This window comes from Anopheles merus, chromosome 3R (genome assembly GCF_017562075.2).
Source record: "Anopheles merus strain MAF chromosome 3R, AmerM5.1, whole genome shotgun sequence".
NCBI classification, from domain to species: Eukaryota; Metazoa; Arthropoda; class Insecta; order Diptera; family Culicidae; genus Anopheles; species Anopheles merus.
Window position 1 is genome coordinate 24,042,969 of NC_054084.1, and position 26,857 is coordinate 24,069,825.

The window sequence follows — 26,857 nt, forward strand, 5'->3', positions numbered from 1 at the left end:
GAGGTTTTTTATTCTTTATTTTCCCCTTCTCTAGCTCATCATTTCCGATGCTTTTTTTTGGGGGGCAGGGGTTCAAATTTCGAAGCCAAAGCCAGTCTTACCTTTTGAACCCTTTTTTTGGCTGGTCCCTGGACCGGGGCCCGCTGCACATTTTGCATAATCGTTCGCTGAGTTACGAGGTTTCGGCCTCGGCCGGGAAAACGTTGCAAATGCCGCTGTCTATCAGCCGTTTCTTTTACTCCCTTGCAGTCATCAGCACTGTGTGGGGCTGGTGACTCCTCTCCACTTCCGCTGCACAGTTTAATACACTCACCAGACCAAAACTTTCTCCACCCAAAACCGCCCCTCACATCGCCCTTTCTCGTAGCGCTCTCCGTTTTGTTTCTTTTACCTTGACGGGTCCGTCCGTTGTCCTTATGATTCGACGTTATCAGTTTCAGCTTCAGGGTGCGAGTGTATCGCCTTTTCCCGGTCCGCGCCATCCCGTGTTTCCTACCGTTTTTTTTTTCGCTGTCATTTCCGGCCACATCGAAGTCACATCGGTTGCCATCAATTGGGTGTTTTAATTTTTTTTTATTTTGCCTGTTTTGACGATTGCATTTGCCCATACACAGCGGCGAGCTCGATGCTTGCGATTTTTATACCTTTATTTTTTTATTTTTCCTCTCCATATCACATCACGAACCTTTGTCGTGCCCATGGTGACAAGACAAAACCTGTCCTGACCTGTCATCAATCAAATGGATTGCAAATGGGACGAAAGGGTTTTCGGTTGAAGCTTTCTGAGATTTTTTTTCTTATTCTTTTTGTACTATAATTAATGTTCTTATCTTTGCAAATGACAAGTGCAAATACAAATCAACAAAACTTAGTATTTATTTTTATTGTTTTGTTTTTTATTTTTCTTAATTTTTGCATGTTTGGTTAAGAATATATTATTGAATTAGCGAATTTAATTTACTTTTTATAAGAAGCTAAAAAGACTAGCTCAAAACACATTTTTTATTTTTTACTTTATCCGTTTGAAGGCTAAAAAACGAAAAAAAAAATCCAATATTCGTCTACTAACACTACAAAAAAACACAAACACATCACCCTAATGACGATAAAACTTCATCTGTGGCTAAACAAAAACAAAACCTCATCTATTTTATGTTGTAAACACTTGCACAGCTGCATCTAAACCTCTCAATGTTCAACCATTCATTGCTTCATCGAACCAGCACACCCATTCTCATGAGCAACACACACACACACACACACACACACACACACACACACACACACACACACACACACACACACACACACACACACACACACACACACACCACACACACACACACACACACCACACACACACACACACACACACACACACACACACACACACACCACACACACACACACACACACACACACACACAAAATACACCCACTGTATACTTACCCCCATACACGCATTTACTGCAAAGTGCAACGCATTCGCACCCGATCAATCAATCAACCGACCCTCGGCCATCAATCAATTTTCTTTCACAGTTAAGAGCTAATAAAATTCAAACGTTTTCTCAAACATCACCACGGGACGGACGGAAATAACACAGAAGAAAGGCGAAACGCAACAGATTGATTAGTGTGAGGCCACGTGTGTGGATAAGGCACAGAGATTATTTTTATTGATTATCACAGAACTTTCCAGTCGTTTGTACACATCTTCTCTTTAATGGGAGCAAAAACTGTCATAGCTTTATTACTACGTTTTAAAACCCTATATTTCCTATTCCATAGTCCTGCTAGAGAAATTCTCTCTGTTGCTATGCTTTAAAATCATCAATACAGTCGCAAATTCTGCCATGCATGCCTCTATCATACCCATCAAACTATATTTCACGCAATTCCGCAGTAATGTTGTGTTGCAGATATTGGTTTATCACGGGGGAAAAATACGACCCAAGCGTAATGCCCATAATGCTTCACAAGCGAACACAACAAATGTCTGGAACACACAACAAACCCCCTCCTCATATGCAGTTGCGTAAAGACGCATATCGATTGCTCACCAGGCAAAAAAAACGCACCAGGATGTGTTGCGTATACCCCTAAAACAAACGCTCCCCCCCACCCCATTGCCAGCGCCCAAACATTTGTCAAGAGCAATAGAAGTAAATTGCTCCCTGCCTGTACAGTGCGTCCCATAAACGTTTACGAGACGATTTTCGGCTTTTTCGGCTGCTCCTGCCGTCATAAAAAGCAACTGCACATACACACAAACACACACGCGCGCAACCAGAGTCACGTGCAATGTTGGCCTCCTTTTCTTCCCGCTCCTTACTGCTTCACAAGGATACGTCATCAAAGTTGGCGACGGCGGCTCATCTAAATTCGTGACGAGTCGAGCTCGTCAGTTCCCGTTTTCGGCTGGAGGGATATTAATGACATCACACTAGTTCCTTCCCTACTCCCCCCCACACAAAGTCCTCAATAAAATATCCCCTTCCTGTGGCACGCAATCGATTCATTTCGCCAAGTTCCCTTTCAACGGGGACGGATATTCGGGCACACAAACACAGACACACACACACAAAACCACCGTATTTGCCGGAATGTCACTTTTATCACCATCACATTGCGCTCTCTGGAATCACCTTAAAAGTAAAAACCCTTCCATCACCATACGTTACACACAGCTTGCGTGAAACACCATAACCCTCCCTTCCTGCGTAGGAGCAACATAAAAAGTAATGCTCAATTATACGATTATCAGGTTCAGTTTGTTTTTTTTTTTTTGGTTCGCTCCTACTTTCCCTTGTTACACACACAACTCACACAAACGCACCAAGAACCCTCCCAAAAACACTAAGCAGGCTATGTCCAACGGATAGCCAACGCTGCCAACTGGACTGACTGATTGACAAGCACGTTCGATTGAGCTCGAGCCACGATGCTGATGACGATGATGACGATGATGATGATGATGACGATGGAGGATGATGATTTATGCACTTGGAACCCAACCGAGCCGGCCGAGCTCAGCACCCTCCGTATCGTCATCGCGCGCGACACATTGCGCGCTTGAAGCTCCACACTGGAATAATGTGGCCCGAAATGATCCCATAATTTACGTCCCATCGTTTTCCCTCATCTCGCATGGGAGGGAGGTGGGGAGTTTCGTGCCCTCGGCTCGGTTCTCCTTATGTGGAAGTGTGCGCGTGTCTCTGTGTGTTTGTGTGTTCGTGAGTCGTTCCGAACGCTGGAGTGTGTTCGGGAAATTCACCTTGCGCACGCACCACTTTTTCACCCATCCATACCAAACCCTCTCGCCGTTTCATTCACCCCAACGCACCACTAAATGGTGTGCGAGCGAGAAAGCAACAATAACAATAAATTATGAAAACAACATGCACAGCGCGCTGTCTGACAGATGCTGTTTTCCCCTGCCCTAAATGCCAATGCGTCTAGGTGTGTGTATTAGTGCACAACTTGCAAACCGGTTTTTTGACAGTCCGGGGTGCGAGCACTGTGTATGATCTGTTTGTGTGTGTGTGTGTGCATCGTACCTCTTTTCCCCTATTTCGCTGGATTCGCTATGTACACGAGCGGCGGTAAGGGGTTGGCATTCTTGGTTCCATCCCCTCCATTCTGGCCCGATGGGGTGCTCACGAGAAAAGCACCCCTTCCAACCGGCTCGAAATTGGACTGCCGAACGCCGCTGGCCCGGTGGTGAATTCTCACGAAAACGTCAGTTCAACAAAAACAAGCAAGCGGCCTGGAAGCACATTCGCTGTCGCTACGCTCGCTCGCTGTCGGTTTCTCGGTACACAACGCGCGAGAGCCACCAACTTTTCGGGTCGCAGACACACGTGTGTCGGCACCGTCGCGATTCTTGGACGAAACAGGTTCAGTAACAGTAACAGTGGAACAGTTTCACAGAGCAAAAAGGGTGAGAAAAGTTGTTCCGAAGCAAGATCACGCATGGAAATTGTTGCACAAAACATGAAAAACAGTGTATTGTGCAAGAAACAGTGAGAGAAAGTAATCAAAAGGTGAAAATTTCAAACACACTCGTACGGCAAAAATCCCGTCGGTCGCAAAATTGTGAACGTTCAATCGCTCGAGTAGCAAAAGACGGACGTGACCAAGTGCAGTGCAGAAGGGTGACCCGATCCATCGGTCGTCGGGTTGCATCCGTCAGCCAGAGACGTCAGTTGTGTGACAGCCGAAGGAAAGGAAAGGAGGACACTCAACGTCAGCGCGCTTGTCGGTGTGTGAGTGACGGCTCGTCAAACGACTTCGGTGTCTATGTGTGAGTGTGTGTGTGCGTGACGTGCTAGAAAGAGCAAGAGTTCGTGTTTATGTACGCGCAGTAGGAGAAAGAGGAGAGGAAACCCGAAGCTCTCTACCATCCGAGCCCGTGTACATGAGCGTACCCACGTGTATGTGTGTGTGCGCATGTGTGCCTGTATGTGTTTCAATCTGGGGAGTGCACGAGTGAGTGAGCAGGCAAGGCGACACAGGGCGGTGTTCGGGCACGCGCCAGAAAGAGAGAGGGCACGCGCTCGTGTGTGCGCATTCGCCTACTGCGCTAGTGTGCGTTCGTCCTTATGTGTCACTCGGTGTGATATCCACCACAACGAGATGTCACAGATGTGATAGGTTTTCGTCGAGCGTACACGGGACAGCAGCAGCAGCCGTCGACAACGCAGAGCCGTCTGTCTGTCAGCTTCCGTCAGTCAAAAGTCGTCGGGTCGAGCGGAAACACAACACACAACGGATTGCTCGCGATTGCTCTCCTACGCTTTCGGGGCCAATCGGACCGTTCGTTTCGGGCCATAGGGCAACATTTTCGGAGCTTTTTCCCACAGCATCCTCAGTCGGTCAGTTGACACACTAACGGCATCTCGGGACGGGTGCCCGCAACGCAAACGCTTTTCACTGTGTTTTGGGAAAACTGTGTGTGTTTCGGTGGTGGTTTGCGAAGTGTTTGCGCGATTTTTGTGATTTTTTTGTTTGTTTCGCCCACAAACTTCATCGTTAGCAGGTGAAAAACTTGTGCAACAATAAATTTAAAAAAATATCAACCACAAAAACAAACAATGGTGAAATGCAAACGTTAAATTGTGAAGCACTTGCAACGGTGTTGTCCCGGTTGGACGTTGCCCCACTGTACCACCGATCATCGCGATCGAGCCCACCGATCGACGATGAGTTCGGCAAGCCAGCAGAGATGCAACAGCCCGCAGAACGATGTGCAGACAGTGCGTACGCGACGAAATGGTTTAGTTTGTAAGCGGCGCGTGATACGGTCCCCAGGTGCGACGATTGAAAATAATTAATTATGCACCAGCACAACCCAACTCTCCGCCCCTCCCAACACAAACAACAAACACACAGCACGGCAATACGGCGCTATACGAATCGGTTAAGCAAATAAAAGAAAAAGAGAAAAACGGAAAGTAAACGAATGAGTGAAACAAGTTCTAGTTTTTTGTGATAATTGCATCGGAAGCTGCAAAGTGTGCAAAGTTATACGAAAGCGAACGGGCTAGAAGATGAAAGCTTGTCCCGCTCGGAAACAAAATTATACGAAGAAAACCAGAAATTCCATTACAACACTATATACGCGTACGATCATCACGGTTCCAATTTCGGGGAGGCGAAGCGCACTTTGAAAAACGACCCACGGTATACGGTATTTTTTATTGGCAAAATAACAACAACAACAAAACACGAGATGATGCAAGTGTAACAGCCACATCACTGTTTGTGCAATTCGTGAAGCAAAGCGTGTTCAAATTTAATTGAAAATACAAGCGATATAGAGAAAGAGAGAAGAACAACCCCCGAACAGATGCGTAAGTGACAAACAAGTTGGCAAAACAAAGCAACCCAAATTGTGCAACAGTGTGTGCAAACGGTGTGTGTGTGTGTGTGCAGGTGTGTGCGTACTAATTCGCGTGTGCTTCAAAAGTGACAGAACAGCGCCGAAAGCCCCTTTTCGGAGCGCGTTCGAAGTAGGCGACGACTACAACGATCACAATCACGATCACGACGTGTGTTTAGAAGGAAAACATCGCCAGAAGCAGTGCACCTGTTTCTGGTCGCGGGCAAGTGAACGAGTAAAGTTTCAAAAATTGATAACCAAAATCTTCCATCGATGATGCTCCACGAGGCAGTGATGTTGGAAATCTACCGACAGGCCCTTCACGCTAGGTAATTGTGCAAAGCATAGAGAATCAACCAAACGAGTGGTTTTAATTGCTCCAGTATCTCTGGGGATGAGACCTCAGAGATATTTGTTGTTAATTTGTGTTATTGGATGTGAATTCTTGAAATTACGCATTGTTGTTTTATTGGGTGTATTCTTTAATGTTAGGACCTCCAGCTATTATCATACGACTTTGTACGAAACATGTCATCTGGCAGTTGACATGTTATTCAAAACCCTGATCAAACCTATGAAGCCTTGCGACATCGAAATGTTCTATTTCCTTCACGAGACATCAATTCCAAATCATTGAGACCTCATGTAGAATACCTCATAACTCTCTTATTAGGACATAAACTATCATGAGGCTCTCTGTATTCTTAAACCACAAATTGCATTTTTGCTACCAAACCCGTTGATCATTCTGGTGTGACTCGTTTCCTCCAAATCGCTCATAATCAAGCTAATCAAAATCATTACCGCAACCTGTGAACGTCTCTTCAAACCGTACCGTAATATCCCAACGCAAGACACATTCACCGAACCATCACTACGATGTGTTGTGGAGTGATGTCGTCGGTGGTTGCCCCATGGTTTGAGTTTTGAGCCAAACGCTACCGAACCACAGTGGACCACTGAGTGTACGCTTTTCTAATCCACAAGATGATAGACGAGACGGCGAAGAATTTGCTACCGGTTCTCCGGTACGCGCGCCCGAAAGTACAAATACCTTCCAAGTTCAGTTCAGTTCACTCACTCACATACCCATTCCCGAAACCCTGGAACACGCTTCTGCGTTATTTATTGTTCTAACGCTCGCTTTTAATTACCTCGTTAAAGACTCCCAGGACGGGCGAACACGCGGGAGGTGGCGGTGGTACTACATTGTTGCTCTCCCTGCTTGGTGGAAAGCAGGAGGACAGACGAATATGTGATCCAATTTTGACGGTCAATGGTGCGTGGCAGTGGGGCGCGGTAGAGATGCAAGCACCGCAAACAGGCCGGATAATGTTTTTCGCCGGCCCACCGCCTACTGTTGCTGCTCCGTGGCAATGTGCGAACACGCGCTTTTTCACGCGCGCACCGGGTTGCGGCGTTCGGCAAACCACGGCAGCTCGAGCATGGCCTTTTGCCTTCAGAAGTGTTTGCCGGTTCGGATTTTCGGGGCCGGTCTTAACCTTCGGGATGCTCGCCGTACGCTGCCACTGTATGGGTGCGTTCGTTTCGCGAGTGCAGCTAGAAGCGTTTGCGAGATTGCGTTCTGTGGGGAAGGTTTTTTTTTTTGCTGTTGTTGCTGCGTGTTGCGTGTTGCTTTTACTTACGCGTACGCCTAGAGCCGCGCGCCACATGCCATGTGATGTCCTGCGAGCACACAGACACACATACATACTCACAGTACACTTGAGCACAAGTGAATGAAGAGTGGATTTACGAGTTGCTCTCAGTGCAGTCGTAAAATTTAATGTACTTTGGACCGCGACCGTCCACCCAATTCTGCCACGAACGATTCCTTCTGGAGGGAAGCTGTGACATGTTGTATAGTTGTGTGTTTGTATTTCTTTTCCTTTTTTTGGCTTCTGTTTCCATCACCATCACGGGACAACTGTCACCTAAGAAACTCTCTGTCACTCTCTCTCTCTATTACCGGGTTGTTCGTCCCGGACAGGACACCGGCTACCTGAAGTTGTATAATCATTTTTCAACTACAGACCCCAACCCAACCAACTCCCTCGATCCCCTTATTTATATTGGTTGTTTTGTGTCCGTTTGCCTCGCTTGACGACGATTGGCTACCGGTCGAGTCGAGTGGCAAAGGCAGTTAAAACAAAAGTGATCGGTCAACCGTTGGAATCGGTTTCTTTCGGTAGCTTCCGAACGGTGTGACCTGGGCCGAGTGGAAAAGAAAACCACATACCACCAGCTCGACTAGATCACCAAACAAGACAACCAACTCGCCAGAAAGGTGTAACGGGCATAGTTAGAAGAAGGGGGAAGAAAAGGAAAACAGAAACAACCTCACTTAATTTATATCGCCCATATTCCGTTGGTTCTTTTTTTGCCCTTCCTTCTCATACACCTACATTTGTTGTCATTATTTATCGTGCCCATCATGCCACGATATACTATACGTTTTTAGCCCGTTCGGCACCGGTGAGGTGCCCAATTAAACTGAATCATCTTCAGCGCCCTCCTCCCTGTTCTGCCACCCAACCGCACATGCCGCACAGGGCAGAGTCATCAAGCCGGAAACTCGATAAACGATTACAGTTGGTGCGTGTGACAAATGTCAACTATGAGGAGTAATAATTCATTTTAATAACAACCAACTAACGTTCAGTGCCGTTCCCTTCTTCTCTTTCTTGCTCTCCCTCTCTATATCTCTCTCTCTCTCTCTCGTCGCTAGATGCGCTAGCCGAGTTCGTTTCTACATTTTATTTTTAATTCAACGGTAACATGTCATGTGGTGGTAATACTTTAGTGGGGTTTTTTTTTGTCTTCATTTTCTATGATGGACTTCTCATATCTCTGTTTGCCTTACCGTGACACACCGTCTGTTCGATAGCATGACGGTATGTGTTCCGGTTCCGTTGTCCGTAGCGCATCCGACAACAGTGGTCACAAAGTTGATGGGTAATCCAAACAGCCAAACCGGAAATTATTGTCCAAGACACACTTCTGTATCATCCGTTCCCGAAAGGGGCGGAGCGGGGACAGTGTGTTTGAATTGTAACCTTGCATTTTATACTGATGAAATAATCAAATCAAATCAATCGATTTTTTAATATCGATTTTTGTACGGAAACGCATTATAAAAGGTCACATTTCTGATATGTACGTCATATCCCTAGACCTAGATAAATCAAATTAATGTCCAATGGAACACCAACAATTGCCTCAGAAAGGCCATTGCTTTTCCAGTTTAGATTTATATTTTTCTCTCTCCAAATTGCCTCCCATCACGTGCAATTGAAACCAATAGATATAATGCTCAACCAATCTTCCTCAGCTCAGCACTCTAATTTTAAACTTCAAAAACTACTTCTTTGTCATCACGCGCTGGGAGAACGAAATGCAGCCAGGCGACACATTAATCATTGTACCGTTCTGCCCCGCGCCTCTCTGCCCATAACGTTGGAGCAAACACACATGTGGTGTGCGTGTGTGTGTTTTGCTGTTTCGGCCCGATATCTGCCTTTGGCTGTTGTCTATTCTGGCGCCGAGAGAAAGAAACCAACGCAACACACAAATGGATCCCTTGAGATGTTGCTCACGTTGGCTGTCATCCCGCCGCATCAGCGTGCGCTCGCTGTATTAAAATCTTATTTAAAGCATTATCACCTACGAAAGAATGAGACATTTTTTGTTTTAGGTTTAGAAAATCTCACTCTCATAACTGAAACTTTCATCGGCCGGTTGTCCCGTTTTGGTCGCTCCCCACCACGTGTACTGTCCGTTCACGCAAGTCCGTTTTATTACGCAAACCCATCAAATATGTCTGTATATAAGTGTGTATGCGACATTTGGTTTGTTTTATCGCAGAGACAGCAGCTCCGAGGTCCTGAAGACCTCCTGGGATGTTGCTCACACTCCACTCCATCGCCCATGTGTCCAGCACGCGGGAACGCACCTCACTCACCGGTGACACACGGCCCCCGTGGTCGGTGATACTGGCATACTATCTAAATTAAAATTAATCCCTTTTTAACTGACAAAATTTAATTTATTGCCTTTTATCTCCCAAGGCGACCGTACCTTTGCCTTTGCCCCGCACGGCTATCGGCGCGCTCAGTCCAGCGCTATCCGGAGCGCTTCAAAGGGGTTTCAGATTTGAGGGACTCGCTGCCTTTTAACCCCGCTTGCGCAAAGAACAAGAGCGCAACGGGAGAGCGATTGACTCACGGCCGATAATGGGAATGTACGTGCAGCACATTTGGGAAGAGTATTTTTCCCTCCGAAAAGCACGCACATACAAAGACTCGCTTGAAATCTGTCAGTCAAGCTCGGGCAGCGTTGGGAAAATGGACGGCAAATGATCTAGAGTAGGCGACGACGACCCACACACGCGGCACCACACATTCCAGTTGCCGTTCGTATCTTTTCGTAGCTCTTCACCATAAATCGTTATTTATATGCTTTCTCTGATCGCTTTCCTCACATCACACCACATTACACGTACAAGAACCCCTAGTCAGAGGGCTCAAAATTGGTTCCCTATTTATTTCGACAAAACCCTCAAAATCGTCAACGGTGTGTGTGCGCTTGTATCGATGACAGGCTGAAAAAGTTTTCTACCAGTTTTCTTCGCCTGCTTTGATCAGTTTCAAAATAATACACTCGATACACTTATTTATTGACGGGAAAAAAGGGAAAGAATGCACCAGCACTTTTACCTGCATGTGTGTGTGTGTGTGTGTGTGTGTGTCCGCTTGCACTGCACTTATTAATCGGTCCGTTTCTTTTGTGCTCCGGTTTCGATTTTTATTATCCTTTCGAGACGGTTCGATTCGCGCGCGCGTGTGCGTGAGTGCACTTTTTGCTTTTGCCGGTGCATCGCGCCACCATCGCGTTGCCGTGTGACCGAAAAGCCACCCTTCTCGGAACAACCCCGCGAGAGCGATGAAAAAGCAGATCAGCAGCAGCAAACACGGGGCAGGCGTGGTTTCCTGCCGTCTGTTCTGTTTGTTGTGCCTTTCTTTCACTCTTCCCTTTATCGGGCCGTCTCGCTTTGCACCGACGTTCGCATGCAGCCAGCCTTTTTCTGTTCTGCTTCTGTTTGTTGTGTTGCTTTTGTTCGCAGTGCGGGAGGTTGGTCATTCCGGCCCAATACAATTGCCGGATTGGTTTCGGTCGAACGGCCTGTTTTTTTTGTTTTGGATTGAAGTTGTTAATCATGTCCGTCACCGGTGAATGCGGATAATGATGATGCGTCGTTCGCTGTGTGTAGGTGGTGGGTACTGTCAGTCTTGCCCCGCCATTCGGAAACTGACCAGTAAGGCATCTCGACGGCCATCAAGCCATCAAAAGTGCTTCCCACCGAAGCACTTTTGTCGTGGGGGGCATTGTGATGAAGCTGAAAATAACACACACACACACACGCTCCCAAAAATGTATGATTAACGACCATTGAAACACGTTGAGACATGGCGAGAGAGAGAGAGCGAGAAAGTGCTATAGTGGGTCCCCGATTGGTCCCCGATTCTTTGTTCGTTTTCAGCTTTTGGTCATTTTGATCGGGCGCATTTCTGACGCGCAGACGGCACAAATCGGTAACATATGGCCATTAGGGAACGATCCCCAAAATTCCCAACAACCCCCAACTGGAATGATGGATGGAGCGCGATGCGGCCGGTGTACGGATAGTGGATTCCCGTGGTTTTAATTTGCTCTGCTTTCAGTGATACACTCCAGCCTTTCAGATGATGAATTTTAGAGGTACAGGGAAACAAAAACACCCGCTTTGTATTTATATATCACTCACACTCAGTTAAATCCATTCTCTAGCCAACATTTTATAAACAAAACTCTCTCCCTTTTCTCCCCCACTGCTGTAATGTGAAAGGATTTTTACATATATATTTATATTCGTCACTTGTTTGTGGCCAGTTCCCGTCCCACCGCTGGGTTGAACAAACTTTAGCACATTGAACATTCATACACGCTGGGCAAACACGGGCAAACGGGGGCCACCATCAATCGTGTGGAGTTTTGCGATAAATGCAATTTATGACTAGATGATTTGCTGTTCGCTATCATGCATCGGTGCATTAATGAACCGTACCACTAGCTCCCGGGCGGGTGCAACCGGAATAAGTGAGAAGGAGAGCGAGAGGCAGAGCGAGAGCTAGATTGGCAATCTGAGCATTTTAGCACCTTCTCCTTCTTTGCCTACCTCACTCACTCACTCACTCACTCACTCACAAATCTCGTTTCATTTGCACTGCATCAAAGCAACATTTGCGTTACCAGGCGGCGGCAGCGGCGGCGGCGACGGTAAACGCATGGCACACCATTAAGGTTGACATCTAATGCCTCCCCCCGCGCCTGTACCGGCGCTCGAGCACAGGTTCCGCTTTTTATGTGTTAGTTAATAACAATAATAGCAATAATGATGATGATAAACTCGTAATAAAACAATAACTGTAAATCAAGTCGAATTGACAATGACAGAATTATCCAATAATATCTAACTGTGCACATAACTATAAATCAATTTTCCATTCCACACACACACACCGCGTGCGCTTGTGTCACTCAACTCGGCTTCTATTTCTCTCCCACTGCTTGGTTGGGTTTGTGTGTGTGTGTGTCATTTCCCTTCACCGGTTTTGGTGAGTGCATCGGTGACGCCAGCTTATCCTCCTACCCGATCTAACCGATTCCATCCGTCCACATAGCTATCCATCCATCTAGTCCGTGATTGGACCGCCATTCTGCTGGCATGTCGTCCCCATCCCCCCCCCCCACATCTAACCACCCCGTCATTTCCACATTTTGTCCGCTTTGTTCATAGAAGGGATACTTTCGTGGTACTGTTTGCTTCATTCACTTCTTTTGCCACTGTATCGACCCGCACGGCGGCGCAATGGTTGAGTGCACACGCACACGTGGTTCTACTTTTTCCCGCGGGCACGGACAACCGAACCAACATTAGCGGGAAGGGGGGAAAACGGGTGGCATCTACCATACCTATTTCACTACGTAAAACAGAAACCGAAGGCTACATAAATAATATTTGCATTTAGGGCAATCATAATCCACTCCACACAGGACACGGAACGCGACACACAAATACACTGAAAGCACACTCACACAAACGCAGCAGGTCGATGGCCAAAAAAGAAAGCCAAACTGCCGTACGACTGTGTTTGATGATGGATTGGCCTCGCCTTGTTTTGTTTCGCTTTCTATTTCTCTCTCTCTCTCTCTCACTGTCTTTATTTTCTAAATGTCGCGTCGAGGCCCTAGTTTTGGCCCGCATTCGATTTCGGGGATTTTCCCACATGGTTTTCAATACCGCTGGGTGACACTCTTTGGTTTTTTTTTTTTTTGGTTTGGCCATGGCCAATGGAAACATGAAATATATTTTGTTTTTTTTTTTTGTTAGGTTTCACAATTTATACCAACATACCGTACTGGCAGCGAAACACTTTGAAGTGTTCCCGGGGCGGGTTTTTGAAGGTTTTTTTTGGGTTCTCGCGCTCAGTGGAGCATTTTTTCCTCCAACTTTAAGAGGAAATATTTTAGAAAAACTGATGTATGTATCCTCCTTGGAGGCCAATCGGTTGAACACAAACATACACACACACACAAACACACCAGTTCATCATAGTTTCGTCAACCGCTGGCCATATTTAGACGCGATCGTTCTTCATCGGTGTTTTTCCCCCCAACAGTAATTTCTGGTAGAGAGGGTTCCCCTGCTTCTTTCCTCAATCGGTAGAAGGAGGGAACCTGTCATCGTAAATCAAACACAAAAGCTGAAAATTGTTCCATTTACCCTATCGCTCGCATGCTCGCAGCGCTAACGCCAACGCATGCGTTGATGCGCACCAGTAGCAATTGTGGAATCGTCTGCGCAAGCACGCGGCGTCGGCGGCATCGTAGCAATCCGGCTTCCGAAAAAAATACCGCGGCGCTGCTCACGCGTCCCGCTCACTATCTTAATCCCAATTGGCAGGCGGTGAGTCTGGGCCGCTACATTTTGGGGGAAGCCATCGCACGCTACCAACGCACCAACGTTGTGCGACGTTTTGCGTTTGAATGCCATCGCGCAGCGCTGCGAACGAGCGAACGATCGCGTATGACGGATCATGTAGATCCGAGGCGGGAGCAAGGGGAAAGCCAAGATGCGTTCCCGGGCATCCCGGGCTAAAATTTGAATGGTCCATAAATTATGGCGCAGCACGGTACCGGCGGCTAGGAAAAGGTTCTGCCCGCGGTGAAAAAGCGCAATCTTGGCGCGAAACGGAACGGATCGGACCGGTCGAGGCGCACACACGCCGAAACACCATAAACAGTTTAAGCTCGTTTAATCCATTATTTGTAGCAGCACGGCGCATCATTAGGTCATTAGGATGGTTTAGCTAAGGGGGAAGGAGATTAATTCACACTGCGTTTTTTTTCGCTTCTCAAATCAATCACACCGAACGTTAGATCTTAGAACAGATGTGCAACACTGAAAGGTTATGCTACTTAGTCGGAAGTGTACAGGGATGCGCTGTACAAAGTATTCGGTTGTGATGTTTGGTAGTTTTGGAAGGAATGATGCAGGGGTTTTTTCTTTCAAAATTAAGATACAGCCTAAGTAGACTGAAATATTTGTTATTTCTCAATTAGCTCTTAGATAAGTTCAACTATTTTTAAATTTTCTTATGCAAGGAAACAAATTCTAAGTATCGTATTGATGTTAAGTAAAATATACTTTAAAAGAGCTTGTGATGATTAAAAACAACATATTCTTCTTCGTCAAGTTTATTTTTATGAAGAAGATCTAGGAGTTATTTATTGATTATGTGTGAGCTGAGCCTCTTCTTAACACATATTTTCTTTCTAACAGCTATAAAACGGTTTAGATATAATTAGATTATTTAATGTTTTCCACAACTCGCATTGGATTGAAATAATTTCCTTAGTTTCAGTGAGTTTCTGGGTGTATTTAAAGGGGTTTATGGGTTTTATTGTAATGTCCTGTTGGTGGCACTAATGACCCATCTACTTACGGCTCATAGGACCTTTCGGAAGACCTCACATTTTATTCACTTTTGTATTTAATACAATATTTCCCTCCCCAAAGCCTTGAATTAGTTAAAATCTCGCATCTTTGCCGCTTGTTTCTTGAACTTTCCAAGCAAATGCAACTTAAGTCATTGCACAATTATACTTAATCTTATTTCATGTCAAATAGCTAATTATTTAAAGCTTTTCAACATGTGCAGTAATTATTAAACTAGCAGCTTACCAAGAATTGACATCTTGGCTATTAAAAACAGCAAGTAATGGATGCTTCAATGCCAAAAAGCAGCTCTGATGATTCAAAATATTAATTTGATATTCTAAATTACAATAAAAAGGGTTAATTTGATCTAAATTGTCGCCTCTCAAGGTCATAAGTTGCCAATTAGCATTGGTTTTCGTAGTATCTCCAAAACACATCAATTAAAATCGAATTTATTCTAATATTATATTATTACTATCTTTGTGTTTTAAGTATTTCATTTTTTTTTTAATTAGACACACCAAACGACACAAACATTGCAATACATCTGCTAACGTCCTTTTCCTTCTTCTTCTTCCTTCTCTTCCCCGCAGTGAAATGGCCAGCCCTAGATGCCAATCGAGGGAATCGTCGTCGGGCGGTGGGCGCTGTCCCTCGGACGAGTCCATCCGCTCGGAGGGGGAGCGTGACGAGCAGGGCGCGGGGAACAACCTCAGCCCGGTGTCGATCACGCTGCCGCCGACGTTGCCACCGGCCGCTGCAGCCGCCCTCCTGCCTCAGCATTCGGCCGCCATGGCGGCGTACCTAAACGTAGCAGCCGTTGCAGCACAACAGAACCGGCTACTACTGGGGTCGCCGCTGGCCGCCGGCCTCGCCTCGGTCCGGAACGGGTCACCGCCCGTGCTACCGCTCCGCTCGCCCACGGACGAGAGCGATGACGCGACCGTGCTAGACTTTAGCAAGAAGCGTGGCTCGGGTGGCGGCGGTGGCAGCGGTGGAGGTGGCGACGAGGACGAGGAAGACGACGATGAGGACGAGGACGGTGGGGACGGTGCGGGTGGAGCGGGTGGTGGACGTGGAAGTCGCGGTGGAGCAGATGGGGACGGCGACGGAGACGGTGGCAGTGATTGCGGGGACGCGGTCAACCTCAGCCAAAAGTCGGGCCTAGGCGATAACAGCCCGCTCGATCTGTCCGTGAGCCATCGGAAGCGGACGGGCAATGAGGACGGGGCGTCATCGCCCCCGCCCCGCAAGACGACCCGCTCGCTCGACTACAAGCCGGCCATTGTGACGCCCTGGAGTACACCGGTTACGCCGCAGCTCCCGTATCTGGCGGCGGCTGTTGCGGCGGCCGGTTTGTCCCCCAAGAACAATCACCACCACCATCAGCAGCAGCAGCAGCAGCAGCACGCGGTCATGCACGCGGACAGCTGGAACGGCAAGCACAAATCGGTGGCAGCGGCTGCAGCGGCTGCCGCGGCCGCCGCCGCCGTCACGAACGATGCCACGAAAGCGCTCGAGAAGATGTCGGAGCTGAGCCGGCTGGGCGGGGAAGACATCTACCGATCACCCAGCTCGGGCAATTCCGGTGGTGGTGGTGGTGGTGGAGGTGGAGGAGGAGGAGGTGGCCGACACAGTGCCTGGCAGTCGCACTGGCTCAACAAGGGCGCCGACTCGGCCAAGGATGTGCTGAAGTGTGTCTGGTGCAAGCAGAGCTTCCCATCGCTCGCCGCCATGACGACGCACATGAAGGAAACGAAGCACTGCGGTGTTAATGTACCCCCCGGTGGCGGTGGTGGAGGTGCGGGAGGTGGCTCGGGAGGTCACACACAGCAACCAATTCCACCACCAGCCCAGGGCAACAACAACAACATGGGTGGTTCCGGTGGTCAGGGTGGTCAAGGACACGGTGGATCCTCCAAACCTTCCCCCAGCGAGCTGAACATGCTGATCAAGGAGACGATGCCACTGCCCCGGAAGCTGGTGCGCGGCCAGGACGTGTGGTTGGGCAAGGGGGCGGAGCAGACGCGCCAGATCCTGAAGTGTATGTGGTGCGGCCAGAGCTTCCGCACGCTCGCCGAGATGACGGCGCACATGCAGCAGACGCAGCACTACACCAACATCATCTCGCAGGAGCAGATCATCTCCTGGAAGTCGTCCGATTCGGACAAATCCGGCGGTGGTGGTGGTGGTGGGGGAGCAGGTGGCCCCGGTGCTGGAGGTCCTGGGGGTGCCGGTCCTAGTGGTGGTGGGGCGAACGGAGGAGCTGGTGGTGGCGCCGGTGGTCCCGCCAGTGCAGCGGCCGCCGCCGCCCAAACGAACAGCCACGTCAGCGCGGTACTCACGTGCAAAGTGTGCGATCAGGCGTTCTCCTCGCTGAAGGAGCTGTCCAACCATATGGTGAAGAACGCCCACTACAAAGAGCATATCATGCGGTCGATCACGGAGAGCGGCAGCCGGCGGCGCCAGACGCGCGAGAAGCGCAAAAAGTCACTCCCGGTGCGGAAGCTGCTCGAGATGGAGCGGGCCCAGCACGATTACGGCAAGAACGGGGCGGCCGAAACGGCGCCCAACTCGGCGGCGGCGGCCGCCGCAGTGGCTGCGGCAGTCAGTGCGGCCAACAAACCGTTGCGCGATCTCGGTGCGGGCAAGATTACGTGCGAAAAGTGTAACGACAAGATCGAAACGACCATGTTTGTCGATCACATTCGGCAGTGCATTGGCGGGACGGCGCTGCTCGCCGCCCAGCAGCAGCGGGACAAGCTGAAGAGTGCGCTGCTCTCGAACACCATCATCCCACCGGACTCGATCTCCCCCGTGACGCCGACCGGGCGCAAGAGTGTTAGTGATGATCTGGCTTCGCCCCTGTCCTCGCAAAAGTCTCCGCTCGGGTCGGACCTACTCTCGCCCGTTTCAATGCTGGCGAAGAAAGACGGCAACGGTGGTGGTGGTGGTGGTGGTGGTGGTGAGAAAAGCTCCTCACCTTCGGTGTTGAACGCGATCGAGCAGCTGATCGAGAAGAGCTTCGATACGCGATCGCGCCACGGTGGCTCGAATTATGCCGGAGGCGGTGCAGGTGGTGCCACGCAAAGCTCGACCCCGCTCGGTTCGAGCATTCTGAAGCGGCTCGGCATTGACGAGAGCGTAGACTACACCAAACCGCTGGTGGATCCGCAAACGATGAACCTGCTGCGATCGTACCACCATCAGCAGCAGGCACAGTACGCGTCGCAGCAGTACGGGCGGCGTGAGCGCAGCGGCAGTGAATCGAGCTCAATCTCCGAGCGCGGCAGCAGTCGGTTGGACTCGCTGACGCCGGAGAAGAAGTTTGACACGCCGAGCCATTCCACACCGCGCGGAACGCCCGACAAACCGTACGGCGAGCAGTCGGATCATGCGGATCATGCCGGGGAACCACTTCACGGGCAGCCACCGATCAAGCGCGAGCTGCACAGTGACGATGAAGTGCCGGAGGGGGAATCGAAGCCACCGTCCGAGCAGGGCAAGATCCGCATCAAGAAGGAGCTGATGCCGGAGGATGCGGATGAGCACGAGCAAGATCACGAGATGCGACCGCCGAGCAAGGCGCAGCAGCGTGACGATCGCGACGATCGCGAAGAGCTGTCGGCCCGGCGCAGCAGTGTTGCGTCGAGCCCGGCGCCCAGCCCGCGCCTCTCCACCGCCAGCGTACCGCTCAGCCCGGCGGCCAGCCCGCTCAGCGATCACCATTCCATTGCGTCCCGCTCGACGCCCGGAGCCGGCGATTGTGGCGGGAAAAAGTCATCCTCCAGCGTGAGCAACAGCCTCGGGGCGCTTTCGTCCATGTTTGACAGTCTGACTGGGGCCGGCAGCGGCGGTGGTGGATCCGCCGCAGGAGATGCAGCATCGTCCGGCAGCGCAGGCGGTAAGAAGACGAGCGCTCACCCACTGGCCGCACTGCAGAAGCTTTGTGATAAAACGGAAACACCGTCGGCCGGTGGCGCCGGGGGACGATCGAGCAGTTCGGCCCTGCTGGCCGCCACCACGAACAGTTCCGGCTCGCGGACCGCACCCGGTGCCATCCTGGCCTTTAGCTGGGCGTGCAACGATGCGGTCACGTCGGAGGACGTCGCCGGCGGCACGATCAAGTGCGCGTACTGTGATACCACGTTCGGGTCGAAGGGTGCCTACCGGCATCACCTGTCGAAGGCGCACTTTGTCAGCGATGACGTCATCCCGGACCCGAAGGTTCCGGCGGGTTCGAGCGGTGGCGCCCTGTCCCTTGCCGCTACCAGCGGCGCCCAGTCGCTCAAGACGCGCTCATCGCCCGCCCCGCACTCACCGAAGTCGACCGGCTCGACGGCACCGCTGTCCCTGGTGACGGGCGGCGGCTCATCTTCTGCCGGCGGCTCATCGTCCGGGTCGTCCGGCGGCCGGGACAGTGTCGAGCGACGCGTAGGGCTCGAGCAGGGCAATGGACCCGCAGCCAAAAGTCCACCCGCGTCACAGTCACCCGCGTTCGATGAGAGCCCGCACTCCAAGTTCCTCAAGTACACCGAGCTGGCGAAGCAACTCTCCTCCAAGTACGTCTGACACGCTTAAGCGTCAACACTAGCGGAAGCCGAAACGGAAGCCAAACAACATGGGGGCGTGAAATGAGACCGGAGATGGAGCGCAACAACAAAATGGCGATCGTCAATGGACAGTTTCTCATTGCCGTTTGCTTCTACGAAGTCCCAGCCCCGAAGGTGAGTGTTCAGATGCAGATTACTCATCGAACGCACGCGGTACACAGGCGGTACCTTACACTCACACATATCCCTTCGAGGTTGGAACGGGCGGCAATGCGGACGGCGACATCGATCGGGGGGCCGAGTGCGCGAAAACAAAAGGCAATTTGAAAGGTAAACTATAGTCAACTTAACTGCAACACGGTTATACGAAAATGAAACACACGAACAACAAAATACGAAAAGTGAAACAACGTGCGTTGAACCAATTCGACGCCACAAACACATACACACTGTAGCGCTGCGCTTAAAATAACACGAAAAAAAACGAGTTGGGGTGAAAAAAGCAAATTCAATTTACTCTGGAAAAAAAAAAAAATTGGTATACGTAATTTACACAAACCTATTAAAAATGCAAACATGGAAAAGTGGTTAAGAAATACGAAAAACAAACGCAAAATTGCAAATTTTGGTATTGGTAACAAACGAAGAGATACGCAAACAGTGACAAAACAAAACCTACATTTTGAGTATACGGAAGAGGAAGTTTGGATGAGTTGGAAAAATAATAAGGACAAAACAAACACAATCTTACGCAGAAAATAATTCACAGAGTGTTTAACTCTTCGTTGCAATTACACGAACAAAACAACAGAAAACTCTAAACTAAAACTTAAAGATAACAACCAATCAGCTCGCAAACGAAAGTAGACCATTATTCTACATGCAATGTAAAACAAAGTGTTTAAAAACAGAAACAAAAAAAAGCAAACAAGAAACAACCAACAGACGTGCCAAAAGTCAGTATACTAAACAAACAAACAAACAGCTCCGATCATTCACTTTATACCGTATGACTAGAAGCAAGATTTAGCGCACAATTATAGAAATCACACATCAGGAAATTGATCTTACCGAAAAAAGGACATAATTTTCTTTTCCATTTGGCCTGTTTTTGTCTGTGTTATTCGGTTTATTAAGCTCCACTCTACTCAGGTTACATGTTTTATGTTTCTGTTTTTTTTTTTTTGTTTTTTTTTTTTTGTTAAGCGAAAGTATAAACCTATTATGTGATGAGTACAGTTTCCTTTTAGAGTATCCAGCAATGCTTCTTCCTTTTGAAGTCGTTTTTGCCCTTCGACACTGGTCGGCATCCTGCAAGCGAGTGAGCGTGTGCGAAGTTAACACGATCGCCATCGTGCTGTAAATAGGTCACTAATAGGACAACACACACACTGATTAGCCTGTCTTTAAAATAATGGATTAAATCGCACACAAAAACACACGGATAAGGAGATGTGGGGACAGGTTAAGTTCCATCCTCTCAAACGTATAAGCATAGTATACCGCCCCACGCTCGCCCATTTTACTGAATTCCGTGAAGTACGCGCAGAAAGTAAGCATTTCTAAAACGGCTGTCCAAACAAGCAAAAAAGTAAGGAAAATAAAAAACAAAAAAAAAGAAGATAAACAACCAACTAGGCATTAACAAATAAACTGCAAAACTCTAAAAACCTCTAAAAGTATTTTCCAAACGCCTGCATCCAGTTAGCGAAGCCAAGCGCATCAAGACGTAGCAGTATCCTATAGGGAATCCAATTGGGCTGGAGATGCGATTTAAATGCAACAGCAAACAGCAACAAAAACTGAAGCGATTGATGAAAACTTATTTATTGAGAGTGATTTACGTAACTTATAGGATTACTAGGAGCAAGGAAGCTAGTTCTCTTACGCCCCCAACCCTCATCCCTCCCTCCCCTCTCCACAGGAAGCATCGCATTAGGCTTCCCTCCTGTCCCAAAACGAAAGAGTGCGCCGGGTTTGTAAAACTTGAGTGTGTGTGCGTGTGTGTGGCACCCATCTTCTCCCATCTTCCTCTCTCCTTCCACGGGGAAAGCATTTAGCATTATTAGCACTCTAGAACTACACACAAAATCCCATACACAGTTCATACGATCGAAACTCTGTATACGCGGGCAAAATTGCAAAAAAAAACAATTGAATCAACGCAAAGCAGTCGAACTCACACAATGGTATACTGAAGAGAGGACTCTATCTATACATATATATAAATATATACATATATTATAAAAGAACAAAACAAAAACCCCATGTACATTGTATATTGAGACGCAGTTTGAAGTATATTACTATATAATTATTATTATTATTATGAATATTATTATTATTATTACTATAAATATAAAATACGATGAATGCAAACTAGAAGCCTGCAAAATCTCAGCTCTGCGACTCGCGAACACGGATAAGCCGTGTGTCGGCTTACACGGGCCATATAGAAGGTATAACAGTGGAAAAAAGGGGAGTTAGGTGCGAGCGGGTATAGTAATAATATAACAAACTCACACACACACAAACACACACATCTATTTAAAATGTTTGGAATCTTTAAATGAAACAAATTAAAATGAAACACTCATACGAATACGGCTGAAAATTAACAGTGCTAGTAAGAAGAAGAAGAAGAATAAAACGAAAAAGAAGGGAAGATAAAAAAACGTATACGTAATTTGCCGCCAGGATAAAAAAGCGCTAGGGTAAAAGAAATGAAAAAAAATGAAAAAAAGAAACAAAATATAATACAAACAGTACAGTGAGAAGTAAAAAACGAACGAGTCAAAACTTCGCTACTGCTTGAAGCAAACGGGAAAGGGATGAAAACGGCATACTCGATCAAAGTGACCAGTCAGCCGGCTTCTGTGCAAATTAATGCTTGCTGGTTCGATGCATTAGATCCTCCAACTGGGCTCTATTAGTTAAGGAAAAGTTTAAGAAAAGTGACACAAAGCATTGAGAAAAAACATTGAAGAAAATACGCAAAACAGTCAACAAGCTGCCCAGTGAAAATTGTAATTGTAATACACAAAATAACCAAGTTCGGCAACCAATCACCATTAGAGTTTGGCCTTCCAATCCTCCCCCAATACGCCCCTGATACAGATGACGAACCTTAGCACAAGTGAGTAGATAAAAAGCAGCCACACGAAAGCAGCAGCTAGTTAAATCTACTACTTGCCCTACTTGCCATGTCATGCTTTCCCGTTTTGTGTTCAGCGTGTGGTGAAGCGATAGTAAAGATGAAGGAAATTTGTAAAATATGTTAATTTTCAAAACGATTGCGTAAGACACACACAAAAACATATGGATAAACAGCTCATCGCGAGCTCCAAATTAAGGGATAATACATCTAATAACTAGTCTACTTTGGATCACGCCACCATCATACACACGTGCGTGCGCGCGCGTGCTCTAGGAATTAGAAGAAAGAAGAAAAAACACTCCAATTAACATACCAGAAAACAAAACAAGAAATACGAGAATCAAATTCGAAGCATAAGTTTACGAAAGCTGTTACGCTCGGAGATTCGGACAGAATCTTTACCATCACAAGTATCGCCAAATTTGTAAAATAACAAAAGCAAGGAATATTAAGTAATTCGAAACTCGGGCGCACTATACATTGCAATTGCCATGGCTCGAAGGTGAAGGAGAGGGAAAGAGAACACAAGTCAACTCGAGTGAGAGAGAGAGAGAAAAATGCATGTGAATGCCCCCGCAAAAAGAGCCAGCTTGAATGGGAGAAAATGGTGAGAAGAGAAGCGAAAAAAGAAACGTAAAATAAAAAAACAACAAAACCTATAAATAATGGAATGAACAAGAAGTAACAAAAGAACAACATAAAATCAATTATTATTTAAATGCAAATTTTTAAAAACACTTTTAAATGCCTCTTTCCTCCCCCGTCTTTACGCTCTTCACCACCCCTCCCTCCTGTCACAGTAAGGTGGGACATTCTCCGGGGGTGCAGCAGAAGAAAAAGGAAAGAAATCTCATAGAAGGGTGAAAGAATCGGAAGAAAAACTCTCAATTGCATTGCATGGAAAAAGAGAACAAAAAAGGAGAAGGAGAAAAAAATCCTTCTCCCACTTTACACAAACGCCCCCTTAATACGCCCCAAACTGAACGCAAAGAAGAAGAAGAAAACAAGGTACGCTTGCGTGGGCAACAAGTCGCTCAAACCGAGAAATACGTCGATGCCAGCAGAGCAGAGCAGAGAGATGAGGTGAGGGATGTTGTAGCAGGAATCAGTGACAAAACTAAAATAAAATAAAAACCGACAAAATACAACAAACCTATGTATATGTTAAAATTTAAACCATTGCATTGCGTAGTGCGTTTTCTTTTTTTTTTTTTTTGGGCAGCGTCATATGAAACGGATCCGAAACAAATGCTTCGATGGTGATGGTGGTCGCAGTAGGCTGGGTTGACGTTTCTCCGGGAGATTGTTTTGTTCTATTGATTTGTTTTGATTTGTCGTGTCCACTTGGCATTGGCTGAAGACGTGTGTTTGTGGTCCTCTCGAGACTGCAACAACACACCAAAGAGTCTCCAGAGAACGAGAGAGTGAGAGAGAGCAGGAAAGAGCGTTTCAATTCGCAGCTGCAGTTGCATCGTTCGTACCGTGGTGTGGTGTGCGGTGATGGTGTGTCCCGGCTAAAGGACCTGTTTACGCGACTCCACACAGTGCACAGACAAGCACGCTCCACTCTCGCGCTGCTCATACCAGAAGCCATCGCTGGCCCCGTACACCCAGCCATCTCTTTCGCACAGGTGCGAGGTGAGCGATGGACGCTGTCCGGCTCTTCGCACGGGGGAGTGAAGGAAATGTCCGCATCTCTTCAGTCATGTCGCCATCATTTCTGCTCGCTCGAGTGTCGAGTCTTACTCGCCCTCTCTACCCGCTTTGCGCTGATTGGGCTCGGACAGTTATGGGTGTGCGCGTGAGCGAGACCAACTTATTCAGCGGTGGAAAAAAAGGGTTGCACTCCTCGCCGAACGGAGAGACAGCCAAAGCGGCCGCATTGACGAGCGTGACGGGCAATAAAGCGAAACGGGTGCAACGTGCAAAACAGACGTCCGATAAATACACACCAACCGTATCCCACCCCACACGACCAAGGTATGTGTGTGTGTGCTTCTAGGAAGGGGTAACGTGTGGCGAATCATCATGCTCGTCGCTTAACAACACCTTGCGCCTCGGGTACAGGTAGGGAAAGATAATGCCGAGCGGATGTAGGATGAAAATAAAATAAAGAAAACAAACTCGGCGAAACACGGCCATAAATCCATCTTTCTCTGCTGCTGGGCGAAACGACGGCTCGTCTCTTTTGCGCGCGTGCGATGAGCGTGTTGTGTTGTGCAGGTTGTCTTTGTTTCGCTCGGGGGTGAGTTTGGCTTTGGCTGCGTGCATGTGCAGAAGAAATGATTGATGGCTGGTAGTGGTGAATTTTTTTTTCTACTGGGGCTTTTTTTGTGCACCCTGTTCTTGCTGGTATGTATGAGAAGTTCACCACGAATGCATGCTAGGGAGGGGCGGCGCTGCTGGTTAATATCGATAGAGAAGTGGTGGTTTGCATTTTGGTGGAATTTAAAATTGTTTTCATGTTTAAAAAAATAAAAAGTATGCAAAGGAACTTAGAACCTTTCTTCAGGTTTAAATCATTTTAAGATAATACGCTTTATTTATTCCTACATTCGTTTTGGGCTCCACAAGTTCCTCGTCTAACAGTTGAGCCTAAACTTACTAATGTTGTGTATATTGATCAAAATGCTCAAAAATTTAATAAACCTGATCAATAAATTTTTAAACTTTTATGCTGCTAATAAAATAAAGCAATATAAAAAAATAAGAATCGTTGCAATGTGTAATATTATTTGTCAAGACCGTAAAGCGATTGTAGCGCTGGATTTGTAGGTAGAATTAACTACAGCTGCGATCTATGATGGCATGTTTATAAACAAATGGCTTTTTAAATAACAATCCTAACCAAAGCATTTCTATATACAATATCATACATACACAGCAATACGGCCTTTTCGGATCGGTTCTCCTGAATAAAAAATGAAAAAAAAATATATACATAACACACATAAGAATATTTTCTAGATAATTCTTGCTGTGAAACTGTAAAAGTAATTTATAGCGCATGTGTAAATGATCTCAAAGAGTATGGTAAATGGTAAACTGATAGTAGTAGATCAGTTATTTAAACAAAATATTTTCTTATAAACACGGATTAATTGCTCACGAAATATGAGAAAAAGCGTAAATAAAATTCAACAACAGGGGCGCTCTCGTGGTACATTCACCAACTCATGTGACTCAATAACATGTTCGTCATGGGTTCAAGCGTCATATGGACCGTTCCTCCGCAGCAAGGACTGACTATCCGGCTGCGTGGTGTTACTAAAAAAGTCTCGAAAGCATGTATATAGGTCAGCATGATCGCATAGGTCGTTACGCCAAACAGATGAAGAAAAAAAATGCAGCAAGGTATACTTAAAGTTTCATTTTTAATTATGAAAACCAAAACTAAAAATGTTTGATGATACATACTTCTTTTATTACAAAATTCCTTCTGAATAAAAAAACACTACTCAATTCTCATTGTGTGTAAAATTATTTGAAACAATTTCAACCAATTATTACTGTATAATAATCAAACCAGTTTCTAAATTATTGAAGTAGTTTGTACACAATTAAGAATTATACAACCGATCCTTCAGGTGAAATACGTTACAGGATTTTCCACGATTTATTGGTTGATTTCCATATTTGTTTGTTTGTTGCTTTGGTTTTTTGTGTGTTTTCACGATTTTGTTAAGCGTTGTCTAAAAGTTTGTTGGTCCAATTTTATTGATGTTCAATCGGACGATATCAATCAATTGCGAGAACGAACCAAAAGTCTATGAAATACGTAGAATAAATCGTGAGGCTAGCCCAAAATAATATAGGAACCAACGAATAAATCGTGAGAATCCCTGTAATAAGGACAAAAATACGAGGAAATAACGTTGGATGCACACAGCCAGATAAAACTTTTTTTCACTATAATGGTTTTTTTACCTTTTCAAGAACTATAATAAAATTGAGTCAAAAGTTGTAGTTGATCGATTTGCATTGCAAATATCCTTTATATAGAGGGAAGTTGTAAAGACGAGTGCCACGAACAAACACCCCCCAAACATGTTAACAAACGTCACACGAAAAACGCATCTCAACTCACACACTTCAATAAAACAGCGTTTCAAACCCATTAAACTGCTGCCACTTACATGCAGGAAAGTGCAATCGCTGCAAAGGCGTAAGCCGAATCAACACTTGTCATAAAATGCGCTAGAAATGCACTTGACCGAAACCTG

At 46.9% G+C, this 26,857-nt stretch overlaps 1 protein-coding gene across 2 annotated transcripts in view; it reads left to right on the forward strand.

Annotated features, from left to right (window-relative positions):
- LOC121595243 (protein tiptop) overlaps positions 1 to 24,767 on the forward strand; it is a 177,114-nt gene extending 152,347 nt beyond the window's left edge. Inside the window, exons 1-2 of one of the 2 annotated variants that reach the window (XM_041919053.1) lie at positions 3,749 to 6,213; positions 15,518 to 24,767. In XM_041919053.1, coding sequence (XP_041774987.1) covers positions 6,158 to 6,213; positions 15,518 to 19,496 — 4,035 coding nt within the window. In that variant the 5' untranslated portion in view covers positions 3,749 to 6,157 and the 3' untranslated portion in view covers positions 19,497 to 24,767. Of the gene's footprint in view, positions 1 to 3,748; positions 6,214 to 15,517 lie in introns of those variants that run through there. The other variant, XM_041919052.1, reaches the window with a different exon arrangement.
- The last annotated feature ends 2,090 nt before the right edge of the window (positions 24,768 to 26,857 follow it).